Below are 19,131 nucleotides of genomic sequence, written 5' to 3' on the forward strand. Positions count from 1 at the left end.
TATCCCTCGCACTCAGAGATTTACGAGTATAAGTGAAGCCTAGCCAGGAAAAATATACCAACTATGAACTTATTCCTTGCGACGAATACGATCATATCGGCAGATCATCTTTCACTGTGTGTTGCCACGGATTCATGTAAATATTTATCATTTAAACTAATTAAATTTTTTAATATTTCCCTCCCCAAGTCAAGCAGCAAAAGTTGCACAGTCCATTGAGAAGATATTTCAATCTGCTCGTGGTTTATTTATCCACCGAGTAAATGGTCCTATTTTCACGAGCAAATGATTATTTAACTAAATTTTACTGGAACTTATATACATGCGCATCTGTGCATAAAATGTTGAAATATGATGAATTGAGAACTTTTCCCACTCGGATTATTTATCTTTGGTTAAGACTTTCCACCTCATCGGTTTAACCCGAATTTTTCGGCCCAAAATATGTGCCTTATGTGCCACATAAGTCGAACCCAAGAGCAATCTGTCACTATGTACATTCCCAAATCACTTTACGCTGGCAAAGCAAATGCATTAGCAGCATTTCCCTTTAAATTAACTCTCGGCGCGATTTGAGCGCGACGGTATATAATTTTTGTCGAAACAATAACCATTAGTGACAACATTGGCGATGATAATTACTGATAATTGTTTATCCTTGACAAGATGTTGGCCATCAAGAAAGGCGAAAAGTATATAGGAAAAGTAATTGAATTTTTACCATCCAATGTCTCTATATTTAGCGTCATTTCTTCTAATTACCGCGCAAAAGCGGTACTTCTCATTAGAATTACGGCGCAGTATAAAATGTGACATTTTCTTAAAGTACCTAATATATCACGGGGGAAGCGAAAGGTGGATGTACAGTAAATACAGCGCAATGGTACGTGCTGATACCGATAAACATGAAGTAAGAGTGCAAAAGGGGAAAACCATTAGACAGAACACATTTCGTATGACCTGACGAAATATATTTCGCTCAAGTATTACATGATTCTTCGGTAAGATGATATGTTGTGAGTTTTGCACTATATTATCAAGGGAGAAGAGAAAATATTGTTATGTTTCTCCTCCCCCCCACTCAGAAGAAATGCAAGAAAATATTTCATACAGACGGCGCTTTTTCACAATGATATACGCATATGTATACGCGATAGAAGAACATTTCTCAAAACACATGAGCACCAGTGAGTTGATACAGACAAGAGGAAGGCACATAAAGTTGTGGAATCACGATTTTTAATACACCTATGACAATCAAAGAGATATGCATCAGGAAACATCTCCGTGAATATGTGTACTTTCCTACAGATTTGATTAGTTGATCAAATTATTGAGATGCCGGTACGTGTGCTCGTACAAACGAAAGCTTTTATAATCAATCATTCTCCCCCTGAATGCTGGATGATTTTCTAATTAGTCCCTCTTAGAAACCCAACATATTCTCGCGATTGAGCCGCTCATAGTTTTATTATTGATACATCCCAGCGAAAGAAGAGAACCTTCACGGCTCAATTTGGAGTGGGAAGGAGACTCGTGAGGGTATCATATATTGTATCAGCGACAAAATATTCCAATATTTGTCAAAATGGGCGATAATATAGGCGAATGTTATTGCCCAATAATGTAACACTATTCGTTATGTATGAATAAATTATGATTTACTACCTTCCTGTCGTTTAGTCCCTAACATGCAATGCATGAAATAGGACATTGCATATATGAAAATGACCATTGCATATTTTTACTTCAATTTATCATGCACCCATCATACCTATTGCGATCGTCGGCTTAATAAGCATTTGTCGTATTTCGCGAAGCAGTTGCAGCGATTAGACAGTAGTTATTCCTTCATCTGTTCAATTTTCTGCTCTTGATTGCCATCAGAAGCCGCTAACAATCAAATACAAAAATTAGCAAATGGTATTGTTGAAATATATATTTTCTGATTAACATGTAAAGGGGTTAAAGACAAATAGGATAGATTCGAATGTAGCCATCAGCGACAACATAACGTCATCGTGTGTCCACAGTAGAGAGAGACTCTTCAAAGGCAAATGCTCACCACATGTGCATACAATGTGGGGATATAGGATGATATAAAACAATTAAAATAAATCAGACACGTTCGTCTGTACGGTCGTGTAAAGATTTTGGCATTTACCTGGAGCAGCCCAGCATAGAGGTGTATTTATTTACCCAAATCACTTATGTATGCAGCAAGAGACGAAAACGTAGATCTGTTCTGAATTCATTATTCACATGAATTATTTATAGTTGTGTGTTACAAATGAATGATAGATAAATGTGGTCATGAACCATTGTTGAGTCGATATGCTAAGATTGTCAGTTGCGACTTTTCGATTATTTTTGACACACTGAACAATAAAATCCCAGTCATAATTCTTGTACCTTCTTACACAACTCCTCAATTCCAAATAAAGAGATGTACAATTAACTCTCTGTCCCTTGTTTGGTGCCAACTGACATTCCCACTAAAATCCCCTAATCTCTATAGTCACCGCGCGAATATTTGAGATTGTACAACAAGCCCGCAATCATGGAATGCATTCTTTCGTGTGCGCTAATTTACGAGATATTTTTAACTCGCACGATGGTATTGTTAGTCGCATGGCACATATGAGTTATCACACGCGATGCCGGGATTGAAATGATTTCAACTGCCATTGCCCACCAACTGACATTTTTTCTACACTGCACGGCGCAGCAACGAAAATGATATAGTGGGTGGCATCCAAATCTATATCTTGTTTATTCACATGTGACAACATTGCTGCAGAGCGACAGATGCCCAGTATAATTCATACGAATATCATAATTGATATTCAGCTCTGGCTATGCGCGCGGCTTAATATCACAACAAATAGTATGTGAATGTAAAATGCTGGCGCAGTACCTGATTTCCCTATCAATTTATGCCAGACTAAATGATATATTTGGAAATATACAGCATGCCCACAGTGACTGGCTGAAAATTAATAATTAATTACCACCTTTTGAAATGAAAATATTTTTCCGTATCCTGTCAGCTTTCCGTAGACCGCGAATGCGTGAAAAGTCGTAATTACAGTAAGCATAGGCCTACAAAATACCCAAACGGTATAAAATAGGGATTATTTTAATTTGCCATTCATCTTCCCTCCCAAAAACAACCACACGTTATACATAGCCCGTATTAATTTGCTTTGTTAAGATTGTAACGTAAAACAGCTGATAAGTAGGTTAATTTTGGATGTAATTCCAACGTGAATACAATTCTAATCTAATTATAATGAGTCATTTAAAAAGTAGAAGGAAAAGTTATATTCACGAAACCCCCACCCCACTCGTCCTCTCCAAGGATGGCGCACGCAAGTTGATTTTATCAGCAAAAGAGTTTCGTGGAAAAACAGAAGGGTGTCGAAGTATTTCAATCTCTCTCAACATGTTATATACAGAATTTATGAATAAATTACATACAATCGCAATCATTCTACTGAAATTATTTCTTGTTACGACTAAGATATCGCGGTGTAATCGAGAGAGAACGACAAACTGTGTAGTTGATGCTTATTCTTGAGCACGTTTTTTCACACTTTCCAACCCAACCTGTGTGCAACATCTTAAGATAATTGAGTTACTCTGTGCATAACAATGGTAATCATCATAGGTCAACGAAATTATGTTAATCAGGTGTGAATGCGTAGGTGCAAAATGCAAATAAAACCGTATATGGCAGGCAAATGAATTATATTTATGAGGTAAATATTTACTTCTCTCTCAAATTATTCAGTTATAGTATTATTACCCACAAGATATGGTAGACAGATGAGAAAAGACCTTAGAATAACAGACGCGAGAGTTAGAATTTAGAGGCGAACATAAAAAGGATTGTCTTGAGAAGACAAGCTGTCTTTCTATTTATTTTGAGAGTCGCGCAGTAAAAAAGTCAAATGGGGAAATATGTACAGCATAGAAAAGTTGGAAATTTCCTCCAACCAGACATAAAATATTAAACCTCACATGCACTGTTCAATTCACGCGAAATCACTGTGAAAACTATCGTGTTAATTTAGTGGAGAGACAAAGCCAGAATGACATGACGATGAACATGAATCCTAATGCAATTTTCAAATTATATAGTCGCAAGTTAGCAGGTTTTTCTTCACCCTATTCGTCTTTAATGTTTCAGAACATGAGACATAAGTACATGGTGGAAGTATATGCACATGGAATGGTATTTAACTATTAAGTGTTTAAGAGGTATGCTAAAAGTACACTTTCATTTGGGCTCTTAGCCAGTGTTTAAAATAACTACATTGTTTATTTCTGTTTTACATACACTCACCGTATGTGTCCACGAAAGTACATAGAGGAGAAAAATATATACACACAATCCGCAGACATTCTACTTAGCGTAGAGAGTTAATTGTCACTGTTCTTCTCAATCTCAATCCTTTACATGAGATAATAAGTAAATGTAAAGTGTGCAGCATCGCAACCCCATTTATTCAGAGAGATCGGGAAACGTGTTTCACATGCCAGATGAATTTTGTCCAACTTTAATTGAAAATTAATATTGATTCTATCATCTTTGCAGCTCAATATCGCTCACCGAGAATCACTGAACATCCATCGGATATCCTTGTGCCCAAGGGCGAGCCTGTGACACTCAATTGCAAGGCAGAAGGTCGACCGGAGCCCACGATTGAATGGTTTAAGGTAAATTAACCCTGAATGGCGCCCAATTGTGTATAAATATCATAACGCAATTTTCCCACCCCACCTCAAAAGGATGGCGAATCGGTGAAGACAAGTCCCAACGACAATAAATCACATCGAGTATTATTACCATCTGGATCCCTGTTCTTCCTGCGCACCGTTCATGGGAAAAAAGAGCAAGACGCTGGAGTTTATTGGTGTGTGGCGAAAAATGTTGCTGGAAAGGCACAAAGTCGAAATGCCACTCTGCAAATTGCAGGTAAAAAGCCACTCTTGTACTCGTGTTGAGTCGAAGAGATTGAGGGGGAGCGCATAGTATTGATCTTTGGAGAGATAAGTGTAAGCACTTAATCAAAAATTATGCTTATTTGTACAAAACACGGGTTTTCAACCATAAATTCTACTAAATGTCACTGCAGACACAAATGCAGATAGACTTGTAATAATAAATATTGATGACAAACAGCACCCTAGCGACAAACAGCGTGGAAAATGGTGTTTAGTAGTAGGAGCAATTAACACAAAAGACTATTTCAGAATTTAAAGTAAAAGTTATTAGATGTTGGCTATTTATTGCCTCTTTCCTCACCCACATTACTTGTCCGAGCAGTGCTGAGGGAAGACTTTCGAGTGGAACCCAAAGACACGAGAGTTGCGGCCGGAGAGACGGCCCTGCTGGAGTGTGGCCCACCAAAGGGAAGCCCCGAACCCACACTCATATGGAAGAAAGATGGCATGATTCTGGATTTAGACATGGTGCACAGCAACCAACCGACGTTTCGGATGCGCATCGTGGACGGGGGAAATTTGCTGATCAACGACGTGCGCCCACTTGACGAAGGACGATACCAGTGCACCGCTCAGAATGTTGTAGGTACAAGGGAGAGTGCCTACGCCAAGCTCACTGTACAAGGTAATTGTCTCTTCATGCATTCAAATCATATTCTTCACGCGCGAACCAATTTCAATATACAGTATTTCTTTTTCTCTCTTCTCTCACTCTCCAGTGAAGCCATACTTCAATAAGGAGCCCACGGATGTCACCGTTCTCAGTGGACAGACTGTTCAATTTCACTGCTCCGTGGGCGGTGACCCTCAACCTCAGATACTGTGGCGAAAAGATGATGGAAATATGCCTGTGGGAAGGTAAATACACGGATTTCCTCTTCTCCTCTCACACCGTGTGCCCAGCAAAATGTATATCAATTATTTTCACTTCCAGGGCGGATATACTGGAAAGTGACAAGAGCCTAATAATAAAGAATGTGGCTCTAACGGATGAGGGAATGTACATTTGTGAGGCGCACAATAGCGTGGGACAAATAAGCGCTAGAGCACACTTGATTGTCAATTGTAAGAGAAAAATGACTTGTTTTGTGGTAAAATCTTGCCTCTTTAGATTTATGAATCAACACACATTCTTGTCTTGTAGCACCTCCGAGCTTCTCTGTTCGGCCACAAGACAAAAAGGTCGGCCTCAATGGAATCGCACTGTTTGAGTGCCTCGCCAAAGGTAACCCACCTCCGTCGGTGTTCTGGACAAAGGAAGGATCGCAGATGCTCATGTTTCCGGACAATTCATACGGACACATACATATCACATCGCAAGGAGCCCTGCAGATTCGCGGAGTGCAGAAGGAAGATGCCGGATACTTTGTCTGTTCAGCCTTAAGTGTAGCTGGTTCCGCGACAACGCGTGCCTTTCTGCAGGTATTAATCATTCTGCGTGAAGTGCGAATTGCAATGTATAACACGATGTCATTTAGGCAGACATTACCTAATTAGTGACATTCGGATAAAGCGGCAATATTCTCATTTGGGGTCAATTAGGGTCAATGCAGAGTTTAGGCAGCTCATAATAAATTTAAGGAAGTATATTCATAAATCAAAGGCCCCAAAACACTCAACTTATATCCTCGTTCGTGTATGTATGTCGGAATATCAAAAATCAAAGCTCCCCACTTGCCACCGCATTACCCTTCTGGTGATTTGACAATGTGCCTGCGGGAGGTTGAGTTGAGTAATAAAATTATGATATGCACACTGGCCAACGGCATGACAATGTACCTCTGTTTTATATACGTGCAATGGTGTACACCTAATTTGCTATTTTGTTTTTCACATATCAAACAATATGACACTAATGGACTAATCAGTGCATCATTAATTATTCCAGGTGACATCCGTTGATGACATACCACCCCCAATTATTCAAATCGGCCCCAGCAACCAAACACTGCCTCTCGGTGGCGCAACTCAGATGCCATGTCAGGCCATCGGAAGCCCGCCACCCGATATCAAGTGGTACAAGGATGGGGTGGCGCTGAGTGCGGGGCAGCGGCATTTTATGATACAACAGAACGGCTCCCTCAGAATAACGAGTGAGTTTTACAGCGCGCTTGATTAGCTACATAAACCCACGAATTATCGATTATGAAAATAATACTAAAATGTCCTATTCAGACTTACAATCCACGGACTCTGGGCTGTACACTTGCACAGCGTCTTCAGAGAGTGGCGAAACGTCGTGGTCAGCATCGCTGAGCGTGAAAAAGAGCACTTCGCCAATATTTCACCGAATTCCCGATCCCAGCACTTTTCCAGCACCCCCATCGGCCCCCAGAATCATTAATATCACAGAGAATGCCATAACGCTCTCGTGGAGGCGGAATCAAAGCGAGGAAGCGTCCACACTAATTGGGTGAGTCCCTAAATATGTCCATTAAATATTGCACTAATTTGTCTTCAACATACATACGCACTCCAGCCAACTCATCACACACGCCCATCGAGACGATTTTTATGCGAAAAACTTTTTTTTTACGACTAAATTTCCCCATGAAATTTAATACATGTATAATTTTGCATTTTTCAGCTACACCGTCGAGTATTTCAGTTCGGATCTGCAGACTGGGTGGGTGGTGGCGGCCCATCGCGTGCCAAATCAAACAATTACGGTAAGTCGCGCAGAGACGGAGTAATTGTGTTGAATTTATACAAAAGGACATCCACGATTTCCTTACAGATAACAGAACTGAAGCCAGCGACTTCTTATGTATTTTTGGTACGTGCCGAAAATATCTATGGACTCTCTATACCGTCTCTATTGTCTCACCCAGCCAAGACATTGGGCGCCAGGAGTGAAATAATACCACAATCAAAATTAATTGCAGCTCGTGCTGTTCTCAGTGAAAAGGTGACATTTTCCTCCCGAATTAATTTGCTTTTCCGCACCCAGAGCACAACAATGGCCCACGAAAATGGGGCGTCTCTCGCTCATTCTCAATGTCTTCATTATTGCAGATTGTTGAACTTGTTAATGCCGTGGCTGCAAACTCTACATCCATTCGACTAGACTGGCGACTACACATCACCTTCAACGATGAGTACATTCAGGGCTTGTATCTGCGCTTCCGCGACGTGAGCAGCGGCTCACAGAATTACAACATTATCACCATCATGAGTCCCAAAATTGAGTCACATGTAGTGGCGAATCTGAAAAAGTTCACCAAATACGAATTCTTCATCGCCCCATTTTACCAGAGTGTCGAGGGTCAGCCGAGCAATTCGAAAATCGTCCAGACATTAGAAGATGGTAAATTGACTGAAATATTTCCATGCAAAATTCACACACACACACACCTCATTCTCGCCCATATATCTCACTTCAGTTCCATCTGCACCACCTGACAACGTACAGACGGGCATGCTGAACCTCACAGCCGGCTGGGTACGTTGGCTTCCGCCGCAGAATCAGCATCACAATGGCATTATATTGGGGTACAAAATCCAAGTGAAAGCTGGCAATTCGTCGAAAATCCTTGCTCAAATGACTCTCAACTCCACCACCATGTCTGTTATGCTGAACAATCTCACAATAGGCGCATCATACAATATTCGCATTGTGGCTTACACTCGAGTTGGAGCCGGTCCGTACTCGCAGCCCGTCACCCTCCTCATGGATCCATCACACATCATTTCACCACCACGCGCACACCCCAGCGGATCCGCCTCCACGTCCGAGGAGCCGCAGAAGCGTGACATCGTGCACGAGCCGTGGTTCATGATTCTCCTAATTCTTATGCTTGTGACAATAATCGTAGCTTCGGGCACAGCCATGATATTCTTCCGCAAGAAGCACCGACTCAGCAAGGGAATGAATCATTTGAATGGTAAGATTGTAATTTTGTCTCTTGCACCTTGATTGATTGTAATTATCTCACTATTTTTAATGTTGCTGTGCAGTTCCCAGTGTCAATGCTAGTGAAATAACAGCCTTAGCTTTGAATGGCAAAGAGAGCATCTGGATTGATAGAGGCTGGCGCGCAGGTGACACAGACAAAGACTCCGGATTAAGTGAAGCTAAACTCCTAGTCAACTCATCCAACGCTCCCGGATCTTATGGAGATATAGGCACAGACTATGCAGAAGTGGACACTCGCAATCTCAGTACATTCTACAGTTGCCAAAAGGTAAACCACTCAATCCCCAATTCAATTTCCCAACGTAAATCTTATTATCTCCCTTGCAGTCACCTGAGAATCCAACTCCTTACGCCACAACAATGCTTATCAGCAATGGCAATCCAAGCGGAAGCAGCCGCTCATCGAGCGACACTTGCACAAAACGATCCAATTGCAGTCGAGAACCTTACTCATCAGGTGCCTCAAGCCCCACATCCAACGCCATTCAAGGGAAACCTCAACCTTCAATACCGTATACACAATTTCCGCAAAGTAAGTGAACCGTAACTCACCTGTGAACTGTGTTGATTGTATGTTAAATGTGGTCAAATACTTACAGTTGTTCCTAATAATTGGACAGATTTTCTACCACCACCACCGGAGCATCCCCCTCCTATTCCAGGAACTGCCAATCCAGCCTTGTTCTACACTCCGGAGAACATTGAGCGAGGTGGTCAGCAAGCGTCCAAGTCTTGTTCTGGAATGTGAGTTCAAAAAACAGTGGCAAAGAATTAGATCACATAGTATAATATTGTTTCCCCACAGGCTGATGACTGCCTCTCAAGTGTCAGGACACAGTGGCTCTTCCTGCGGAAACTCAGTGTCCAGCTACTCTCCGTGGGATGCCCATCAGCAAATCAACACGGAAAACATTTACAATAGCTTGCTTCCGTATCCGGGAGCTCAGTATCAGAAATGCTGCCAAACTGTAGGTCATGTTACATGTTGTGTGCCGAATATGCCAAATAATCCCCACGTTCCTAAACATAAGCAATGCCACCCGAATCAACATTCCGACTATCAGCGGCACAACCAACAGCAAGTCAACTATTGCAACAATTCTCAGTAAGATCTTCATCACATGCTTAAGTTTTCAGCAAGAAATCACATTCTTCATGCAGTCTCTGTCACTTTCAGTAGTTGCGATGCTCTGGCGTCACATCAGCAAATCATTAATCCGGACTATCAACACAATCTAATCTACACCTGCTCCTCAGAGTGCTCTGACCACTCAATGAGACAACCCGTGAGATGTGCGCGACACTGCCATCAGAAAAAGAAACTGCCCGATCACAGCGAGAGAGGAAGAGAAAACCCGAGATTGATTTCCACCACGCGTTCATTCGAATTCAATCGCAATGACGATAGCTACGCAACAAACGACAAGCTTATTGATCAAAATAGTGACTGTTACGCCTCACGTGAAGACACCGACACATGCTGCTCGTGCAGTGAAGAGAGCTCGTGCGTGTACGCCGAGACTATCGATCCATCGCAATAAGTGTTCCAAACACAGATGATTACAGTAAATCACATATAAACTTATAGGGTCTGTCTATGCAGAGAATCTAGTCATTTCATTGTAAAGAGCATGAAAGTAGGGGATTAGGGAAGTATCTGTAACATTACTCTTAGACATCGTCTAGTGCTTGAAAAGTTAATCAGACGAAAACAGTAGACAACATTATCTAAATATTTTAGCATCCACTGAAGACTTACATATTCTATACATATTGTGTACATAAGGCCCCTAACAATAACGTATTTAGACTATACTATTAGGATCCGAGAATCATTGTTTGCTAGTCCATTTACTGACATATTTATGTACTTCCTAGATTTTTGACTTTTTCACCCACGAACATACAAATTAAGTGAATAGATGGAAAAACGAGGAGCATCTTGGAATATGAAGAAAACGCAATAACACTGAAGACTGAATGAGTAACAAGATATACTTTTGTTATCGCCGCGGAATGACATTGAGACATGGCTGAAAAACAATTTTCTAATTAATTTACATTTTAAAATCCATTAAAACTTTATTGCGGTAGGAAAAATTTCAAAAACATATCGAAAGAGAAATTGGGAGAAAAACTTTAAAATTCTTTTTACTGATTTTGGCCTATTTGAAATATCAAAAAAGAAATCCATATCAGAAGCTATTGTTTTAGACCAAATGTTTGCAATATTTTCCACTTTATCCCTGAGATATAAGATGCAAAAGAAATCAAATAACTTGTGTGCTTTTATTATGTACAATAATAATTTTTTATTAATTTATAACAATGCGCAATAATCATATCGTCTTTAGTAGGGTTATATTTTGAATTTAATCAAAAACGTGAAACGTGGTTATTGTTTACTTGGTGAATCCAGAGAAGCAAGAGGAAGATGAAGGAAGAGAAAAATGTTATAGAGTCTATTTATTTCGGAAAAAAAGTTTGCAAGTTTTTTTCCTTGCTAAATATTAATTTGATCCTGTTGGATATAATCAACTTGTAGATGTAGGAAAATTGTTCTGCAAAACGTACATAAAATGTAGAAAATATTCAAATTTGCAAAACTGTGATATATTGTGATGTGATATGCATAAAATATGTAATTTGCAGACAACAGCAGATGGAAACATCTCACTATGCGTACTCCCATACAATACCACTCCATAACAATCGTGAAAAGTTTGAAAACTTTTTTGTATGGTGCATTAGAATTTCTATGAACGGCAATACGATAGATTTTGTACAGATTACATGAAGGTTAAAGGAAAAGCGATAGAAATTGCGACCCATTTACGTACACTACACGGTTTAGAAGCATAATGTAACGAATAATCAATCAATAAATCCACTGTAAATAGCTAAAGCCGAGAGAAAACCATTTTGGAACACCCCTTTTCCAGATGTTTTTAAGTAAAAGTAGTGTATACTTTGAAAATATGTCGAATATAAATAATAAAACCCTCCATGACTAGAGTTTAGACATCATGCCAAATCTGCTCTTCAATTCTTGCCGCATAATCTTCCCGTTTACATTCCTTGAGACTTTGGATATGAACTTTACACCGCCTCTCAGCTTCTTCGGATGCGATACCTTGCTATTGACAAAGTCTACGAGCTCCTTGTCGCTCACTTCGACGCCCGTGTTTCTGACCACAAGAGCCATTGGCAACTCCCCTGCGATTTCATCCGGAATCCCGATGACGGCGGCATCGCGCACCTTTGGATGACTCAAGAGCACAGTCTCCAACTCCACCGGAGGCACTTGGAAGCCTTTGTACTTGATGACCTCCTTAGATCTGCCAATAATGAAGAATTCCCTGCCCTCATTGTAATAGCCAATGTCTCCAGAATGAAGCCAGCCGTCAGGATCGATCAGGTTCTTCGTGGCCTCTGCATTCCCCCTGTAGCCCAGAACTATCTGATCCCCCTTGAAACACAGCTCACCAGGAGTATTGGGAGGCAGAGCCTTTCCACTCTCCGGATTGATCACTTTACCCCACGCTCCTCTGTAAAGGACTCCAATACTGTTGAGTTTGTTGATGCTTGAGTTGGCGTGGAGGATTCCAGCGGATGTCTCTGTCAAGCCGTATCCATTGTAAATGACTTTAACATTTGGAAGACGCTTTATGATGCCTTCCACTATATCCTTGCTCAGCGGAGCCCCTCCAGAATATATAGTCCTCAATGTGAGAAGATTGTACTGATCAAGAATAGTGGCTTTGCTGAAGAACACCATCAAAGCAGGTGCCACAAAGCACACAGACACTTTGTAGTCCTGGAAAGTGAGGTGTTCTGTAGACCAGTTAATAGAGGAAGAAAAATTCCGAGAGATTGGTTTGGGAGGTCAGGAAGGAAAGTCAAACACGATACGAAGAAGCAATTTCAGCGATATCAGCTGTGTTTTCTGTGTCCATAAAAACATGAAAATCACACCCCAAGACTCACCTCACAAATATCTGCGTTAAAATGTAATAACAAGCATAACACATTCACTAAAATCCTTTTCTCTTTCCATTTCTACACTTTTCTGGTAAAATCATATGTCTGATAACGTCCTTACTTGTGAATTTCCCAAGAAAATTGTAGAATTTTGCTCAGAAATTCGTCAGATACACGCCAAAACATGCACTGAAAAACTGCTAGAAAATTCTTCGTCAAGTTTATCGTCAACTTTCGTCCAGCTGCGATCGTGATTGAACGTCTCAGGATCGGTGGAAACCACCGATTGTGTTTACCGCGATAGAAAAAAGCTAAAACGCATAAAAATTTTTAAGTGATTCTCTAAGGAAAGTGTTTTAGCACCTTTAGCAGTGAATTTCACATGGAATAGGAGAAAATGTGAAGCGATAAATCGCGGAATATTAAGAAAACTGCAAACAACACACATTGAAACTTTCCGACTCGACTTCCTGACCGTCCTGGCGGAGTTCCTGACCCTTTTTTTTTGGAAATCTTCATTATAAAGGTATGTGGAAATCTTACCTCGATTGTTTGCAAATAGAACTTTTCCTGAAAGCCCTGAATTGATATTGTTCTGACCCCACAAGCCACAAGGCGAAGCATTGCCATCAAGCCAAAAGTATGGACCCTATTTTAATCACAAAAAAGAGTTCAAAAATATATTTTAAAAATTCTATATAAGAGAGATAAGTTTACCATGGTGTTATCAGAAGAACATTATCTCTTCTTTCGCGAAAATCAGTAAAAATGTATCTGCAATGATTGTTGTTACAGTGAATTATATAAGACTCGCCTCAAGATAAGGCTATAAAGTGGCTTGTAAACAAGCTTCTGAACTTACATTGTCCCTGAAAACATACTCAAAACATTCTTATGTGATATTTGAACACATTTTGGTAGTCCTGTTGTTCCAGATGACATCAGAATGAAGGCTACATCGCTTTCAGGATTCACTTTCACAGGTACAATTTCAGTTTTAGGTCTATATTTTATATCTCTCATAATATCTCTGAAGTTTAGGACATGGTTTTCCTTGGAGTTTTCTAGATTTTCTTCGTCAAATTTAATTACAACACTTTTTAGATTTAATTCTTGCAAGACCTTTCTTACTCTGTCCAGGACAACCGGCGTTAGGAAAATTATCTTTGGTTGCACTATCTTTAGGGCATGCGAAATCTCATCTGGAGTGGGAAATCAAAACTATTGAATGTGTAAAATCGAGAAAACAAGAGCATTTTCTCACTTTCAGTATAGTAGGGACTCAAAGCATTGAGTGAAGCTCCGCAGTAAAACACTGAAAAGATTACCACTGGGAATTCCAATCGATTTTCACTGAGTGTAGTGACGACATCTCCTGTCTGGACACCGTTTTGCTTCAAAAACTCAGCTAAATGTTCAGCTCCAATTCTCATTTCTTCCCTGGTGACTCTTTGACCAGATTTTGCATCAATCTGTCGGGTAGTAAAACCAACTTTGCACTTTATTGTTGGAAAATCTGAGGACTTCACTCACAATTTCAGCTTCATTGGCCTCATCTTGCAGTTTGTGGTAGTAAAATTCACCCAGAGATTTGTATCTTTTCGCCAAATTATCACACACTTCACCCCCATAGAGAAGATAATTATTTTCCGCAGTACCCATTTTATTGCACTCACTTTTCATGAGCTCTTAACACCGTGCTTTAACAACCCACTCTCTCAGATGTCTAAACAGTAATAAACAGTATTATCATTATGCCTCTTGTCTCAGTTCTGATTATATGAACATTGGGTCAAGGGTTGGTTAATATTTGAGATAACCAAATTCTTATATCTTACTAAGAATGGAGGAGAACACATAGACCAAATAGTCTAGATTAAAATTGAGATTATGATTTGAGAGCATCAATTCTATCTCTTAAGACTCTTCGTAAAATTTTTCCGCTCGGATTTTTGGGTATCTCATCGACGAAATGAACACCCCCTCGCAATCTTTTGGGATTTGATACCCGATCAGAGACGAATTTGGCAATATCCTCAGCTGTCGCTTCGTAGTTTTCCTTCTTCACCACGAAAGCTGCAGGGAGTTCTCCGGCTTCCGGGTGGGGAATGCCAATAACAGCTGTATCCTTGACCGCTAAATGAGTCAGGATCAAGGCTTCCAGTTCAGCAGGAGCCACTTGGAAGCTGTTGTACTTGATCAATTCCTTCAGTCGATCGACGATGTAGAAGTTCTTCTTCTCGTCGTAGTATCCAATATCTCCGGTGTGCAGCCAGCCATTCCTGATAGTCTCCTGAGTGGCCTTTGGGTTTTTGTAATATCCCTTCATCACTGAAGGTCCTTTAAAACAAACCTCTCCAGGTTTGTTGGGTCCAAGAGCTTTTCCAGTTTCTGGATCCACGACTTTGCACCAAGTTTTTGGCGTGACAAGTCCCACGCTACCTTTCACAGGATAATATCCTCTTGCACTGCAGACAGTCAGGGTGGTTTCTGTCATTCCATAGCCTTGTTGGATAATTTTAATGGTCGGAATTCTTTGCTTTACTTCGTCCTCAATGTCTTTTCCTAATGGTGCAGCGCCATAAAATATTTCTATCAGACTGCTCAAATCGTAGTTTTGAACATTAGGATTCTTAGCCAGGAAAATCATCACGGGAGGCACAATATATAAATGTGATATCTTATATTGCTGAAAATGATAAGATTTAATAGTGAGTTTATGTAAATTGGATGTTGAGATTTACCTGAATTGAGGATAAAAAGGCTTTTTCTTCAAATCTAGGCTGAGAAACTATTTTCACACCTCTGAAAATGAAATACGTAAGTGTTGTAAGGCCGAAAGTATGAAACCAAGGTAGAATTGACATCGTACAGGGATTTGGTATGGTGAACATTGACTGAATTATCTCTCTGAAAATAATTTAATTAGTGAGCTATTATGAGAATGTATTAGAGCCATTGCATAACTTACTCCAGAAAAACAAAAGCTGCTAAGATATTTCTGTCCGAAAGAACAACTCCTTTAGGCATTCCCGTTGTGCCTGAGGACATCAAGATAAATGCATCATGAGCATCCAAACTGCTCGTGGAAGGCAATTGGAACTCTTCTTGGCTCATTCTATACTTCGGATTACGTAAAATCTCATCAAATCTTGCAATTCCAGATACTCTGGCATCCGATTCGTTCTCTAATTGAATGATTTCCTTGATGCACTTCATTCCTTTGCTCACTTCCATGATGCTGCCCAAGGCCAATGAAGTGACAAAGACCAGTTTCGGTGTTGTGAGATCCAAGACATGCTTGATCTCTCGATTAACGTATCTGGGATTGAGGGTCGAGAGTGTGGCTCCGGCGAAGATCGTGGCGAGCGCCACAACTGGAAATTCCAGTCGATTTTCGCAACATATTCCAATGATATCGCCTGAGCCGATGCCCTTCTTCTGGAGGTATTTCAGCAGAGTCAACGCCCTGTCTAAAAGAGCGCTGTATGTGATAATTTCTCCGGACACTCCATCGATCTGCGCCGTAGAAGAAACGGAGAAAGAGAGGGAGTGATAATCAAAAAATAATAATAATAATACTGAATCCCCACTTCTTTTGGTGTCTTACAATTGCAACTTCATTTCCATTCGCTTTAAGGCTCTTAAATGCATGTTCTGCCAAACTTTTATTGTTCACTGTGTAGTCAATTGCACACGGTCCACCGAAAATCACGAAAGATTCTTCAGCCATTCTTAAGTTAGAGAAAACTTTTCAGATACTAAGATTCTGAGCAAACAGCATTGCGTTATATATAATAATGTTGAAGACCATAAAAAGTTCTATAACAATTTTTCTTATCTATATTACATGCAAATTAGAAAAACAAAGTATGATCCTTTGTTGGAAAAACGTTTAGAGCCCATCTAAAAACTTAATATTTGTTCATTTCACAATTTAGGAACCTGAAAGTTATTGAACTTAGAAAAAAGTACTAGCATTTTAATAAAACTGAGGAATTTTAATATCTTTACAGCTTGCACTGTAAATTTATGCTTAGTATGTATGTCTTTAACGGTGTCTGCGATTTGTTTGCTACTAGTTAGGTAAATGTGTTTTTAGAGTATGGAGATAAAATAAGTATAATTTTTCCAATTAATAAGGAAATCAAAATCATAAGATTTTGAAAAAAGGACTGCTTTAAGAGGTTAATTCATAGCAAAGATTACAATTTGGATTTGACAGAAGCGATTCTATCTCTCAAGACTCGCCGTAAAATCTTTCCGCTAGGATTTTTGGGTATTTCATCGACGAAATGAACGCCCCCTCGCAATCTCTTGGGATTTGATACTCGATCAGAGACGAATTTGGCAATATCTTCAGCTGTCGCTTCGTAGTTTTCCTTCTTCACCACGAAAGCTGCAGGGAGTTCTCCGGCTACCGGGTGGGGAATGCCAATAACAGCTGTATCCTTGACCGCTGAATGAGTCAGGATCAAGGCTTCCAGTTCAGCAGGAGCCACTTGGAAGCTGTTGTACTTGATCAATTCCTTCAGTCGATCGACGATGTAGAAGTTCTTCTTCTCGTCGTAGTATCCAATATCTCCGGTGTGCAGCCAGCCATTCCTGATAGTCTCCTGAGTGGCCTTTGGGTTTTTGTAATATCCCTTCATTACTGAAGGTCCTTTGACACAAATCTCTCCGGGTTTGTTGGGTCCAAGAGCTTTTCCAGTTTCTGGATCCACGACTTTGCACCAAGTCTTCGCTATTATTTTACCCACACTACCTTCAATAGGACTTTCGTTTCTAGCTCCGGTTAATGCCAATGTAGCTTCCGTCATTCCATAAGCTTGTTGAATTTCAGTTAAGCTAGGAATTCGCTGTTTTATCTCATCCTCAATATCTTTTCCTAATGGAGCAGCTCCACAAAATAATTCCTTTACACTGCTCAAATCGTAGTTTTGAACATTAGGATTTTTAGCCAGGAATATCATCAAAGGAGGCACAAGAAAGAAGTGTGAAATCTTGTATTGCTGAAAGTGGGAAGATATTAAAGTGAATTTCAGTAATACACATATTTGGCAACATAAATCAGATCATCCCTCTTATTGAAAGATTGTACTAGTTAAAATAGTATATTTAGATTTACCTGAATTGAAGACAAAAAAGTTTTCTCATCAAATCTGGAGAGAGAAACTATTTTTACACGTTTGGTAATAAAGAAGACGAGGGTGACAAGGCCAAAAGTATGAAACCACGGTAAAATTGACATCGTACACACATTTGACATGGTGAACATTGATCTTTTCGTCTCTCTGAAATGAAATTTCTTTAGAGTGTTTTATCATTAAAAGTGTTATGTAACTTACTCCAGATTAGCGAGAGCTTCCAAAACATTTCTGTCCGAAAGAACAACTCCCTTTGGTATTCCCGTTGTGCCTGAGGACATCAAGATAAATGCATCCTGAGCATCCAAACTGCTCGTGGAAGGCAATTGGAACTCTTCTTGGCTCATTCTATACTTCGGATCACGTAAAATCTCATCAAATCTTGCAATTCCAGATACTCTGGCATCCGATTCGTTCCCTATTTGAATGATTTCCTTGATGCACTTCATTCCTTTGCTCACTTCCATGATGCTGCCCAAGGCCGATGAAGTGACAAAGACCAGTTTCGGTGTTGTGAGATCCAAGACATGCTTGATCTCTCGATTAACGTATCTGGGATTGAGGGTCGAGAGTGTGGCTCCGGCGAAGATCGTGGCGAGCGCCACAACTGGAAATTCCAATCGATTTTCACAACATATTCCAATGATATCGCCTGAGCCGATGCCCTTCTTCTGGAGGTATTTCAGCAGAGTCAACGCCCTGTCTAAAAGAGCGCTGTATGTGATAATTTCTCCGGACGCTCCATCGATCTGCGCCCCGCAGAAGAAACGGAGAAAGAGAGGGAGTGATAATCAAACAATAATAACACTGAAACTCCATTTCTTTTGGTGTCTTACAATTGCAACTTCGTTTCCATTCGCTTTAAGGCTCTTAAATGCATATTCTGCCAAACTTTCATTGTTCACTGTGTAGTCAATTGGACACGGTCCACCGAAAATCACGAAAGATTCTTCAGCCATTCTCAGCTTGGTTACAAATTCTCAAATACTGAGGCTCTGAGGCGAACAACATCGCGTTAAATATCAGAGTTGCAGAGTTATCATATTGATAAAGTAATATAAATACCATTTATGATAT

General features: G+C 40.1%; 6 protein-coding genes across 8 annotated transcripts in view; 1 reads left to right on the plus strand and 5 right to left on the minus strand.

Annotated features, from left to right (window-relative positions):
- Nucleotides 1-9,621, minus strand: part of LOC132258711 (protein N-terminal asparagine amidohydrolase) — a 50,504-nt gene extending 40,883 nt beyond the window's left edge. For 2 of the 3 annotated variants that reach the window (XR_009468286.1, XM_059756153.1), the window contains exon 1: nucleotides 9,524-9,621. The gene's annotated coding sequence lies outside the window, so the exon portion shown is untranslated. Of the gene's footprint in view, nucleotides 1-1,774; nucleotides 1,976-9,523 lie in introns of those variants that run through there. The other variant, XR_009468287.1, reaches the window with a different exon arrangement.
- Nucleotides 1,007-11,831, plus strand: LOC132258440 (roundabout homolog 2). The gene is made up of 18 exons (XM_059755768.1): nucleotides 1,007-1,016; nucleotides 4,601-4,722; nucleotides 4,795-4,981; nucleotides 5,333-5,635; nucleotides 5,730-5,868; nucleotides 5,945-6,075; nucleotides 6,155-6,432; nucleotides 6,899-7,103; nucleotides 7,186-7,423; nucleotides 7,598-7,679; nucleotides 7,748-7,918; nucleotides 8,026-8,317; nucleotides 8,394-8,894; nucleotides 8,968-9,194; nucleotides 9,254-9,458; nucleotides 9,526-9,670; nucleotides 9,732-10,031; nucleotides 10,104-11,831. Exons 1-18 carry the CDS (start codon nucleotides 1,007-1,009, stop codon nucleotides 10,465-10,467), a joined length of 3,900 nt encoding a protein of 1,299 aa, XP_059611751.1. The 3' UTR covers nucleotides 10,468-11,831.
- A 105-nt stretch (nucleotides 11,832-11,936) lies between these two features.
- LOC132258714 (luciferin 4-monooxygenase-like) lies at nucleotides 11,937-14,779 on the minus strand. The gene is made up of 6 exons (XM_059756157.1): nucleotides 14,441-14,779; nucleotides 14,172-14,379; nucleotides 13,770-14,109; nucleotides 13,625-13,681; nucleotides 13,451-13,556; nucleotides 11,937-12,743 (listed from the first exon to the last, which is right to left on the minus strand). The coding sequence occupies exons 1-6, from the start codon at nucleotides 14,588-14,590 to the stop codon at nucleotides 11,937-11,939; spliced, it is 1,668 nt and encodes a 555-aa protein (XP_059612140.1). The 5' UTR covers nucleotides 14,591-14,779.
- Nucleotides 14,780-14,795: 16 nt separating this feature from the next.
- On the minus strand, nucleotides 14,796-15,404 carry LOC132258442 (luciferin 4-monooxygenase-like). Its single transcript, XM_059755769.1, has one exon. The coding sequence runs from the start codon at nucleotides 15,402-15,404 to the stop codon at nucleotides 14,796-14,798; it is 609 nt and encodes a 202-aa protein (XP_059611752.1).
- Nucleotides 15,405-15,874: 470 nt separating this feature from the next.
- Nucleotides 15,875-16,640, minus strand: LOC132258443 (luciferin 4-monooxygenase-like). Its single transcript, XM_059755770.1, has 2 exons — nucleotides 16,518-16,640; nucleotides 15,875-16,426 (listed from the first exon to the last, which is right to left on the minus strand). Exons 1-2 carry the CDS (start codon nucleotides 16,638-16,640, stop codon nucleotides 15,875-15,877), a joined length of 675 nt encoding a protein of 224 aa, XP_059611753.1.
- LOC132258444 (uncharacterized) lies at nucleotides 16,639-19,013 on the minus strand. Its single transcript, XM_059755771.1, has 4 exons — nucleotides 18,891-19,013; nucleotides 18,256-18,803; nucleotides 18,036-18,201; nucleotides 16,639-17,919 (listed from the first exon to the last, which is right to left on the minus strand). The coding sequence occupies exons 1-4, from the start codon at nucleotides 19,011-19,013 to the stop codon at nucleotides 17,113-17,115; spliced, it is 1,644 nt and encodes a 547-aa protein (XP_059611754.1). The 3' UTR covers nucleotides 16,639-17,112.
- Between the last annotated feature and the right edge of the window lie 118 nt (nucleotides 19,014-19,131).

Source organism: Phlebotomus argentipes, unplaced genomic scaffold (assembly GCF_947086385.1).
Source record: "Phlebotomus argentipes unplaced genomic scaffold, Phlebotomus argentipes genome assembly scaffold_4, whole genome shotgun sequence".
Lineage (NCBI taxonomy): Eukaryota > Metazoa > Arthropoda > Insecta > Diptera > Psychodidae > Phlebotomus > Phlebotomus argentipes.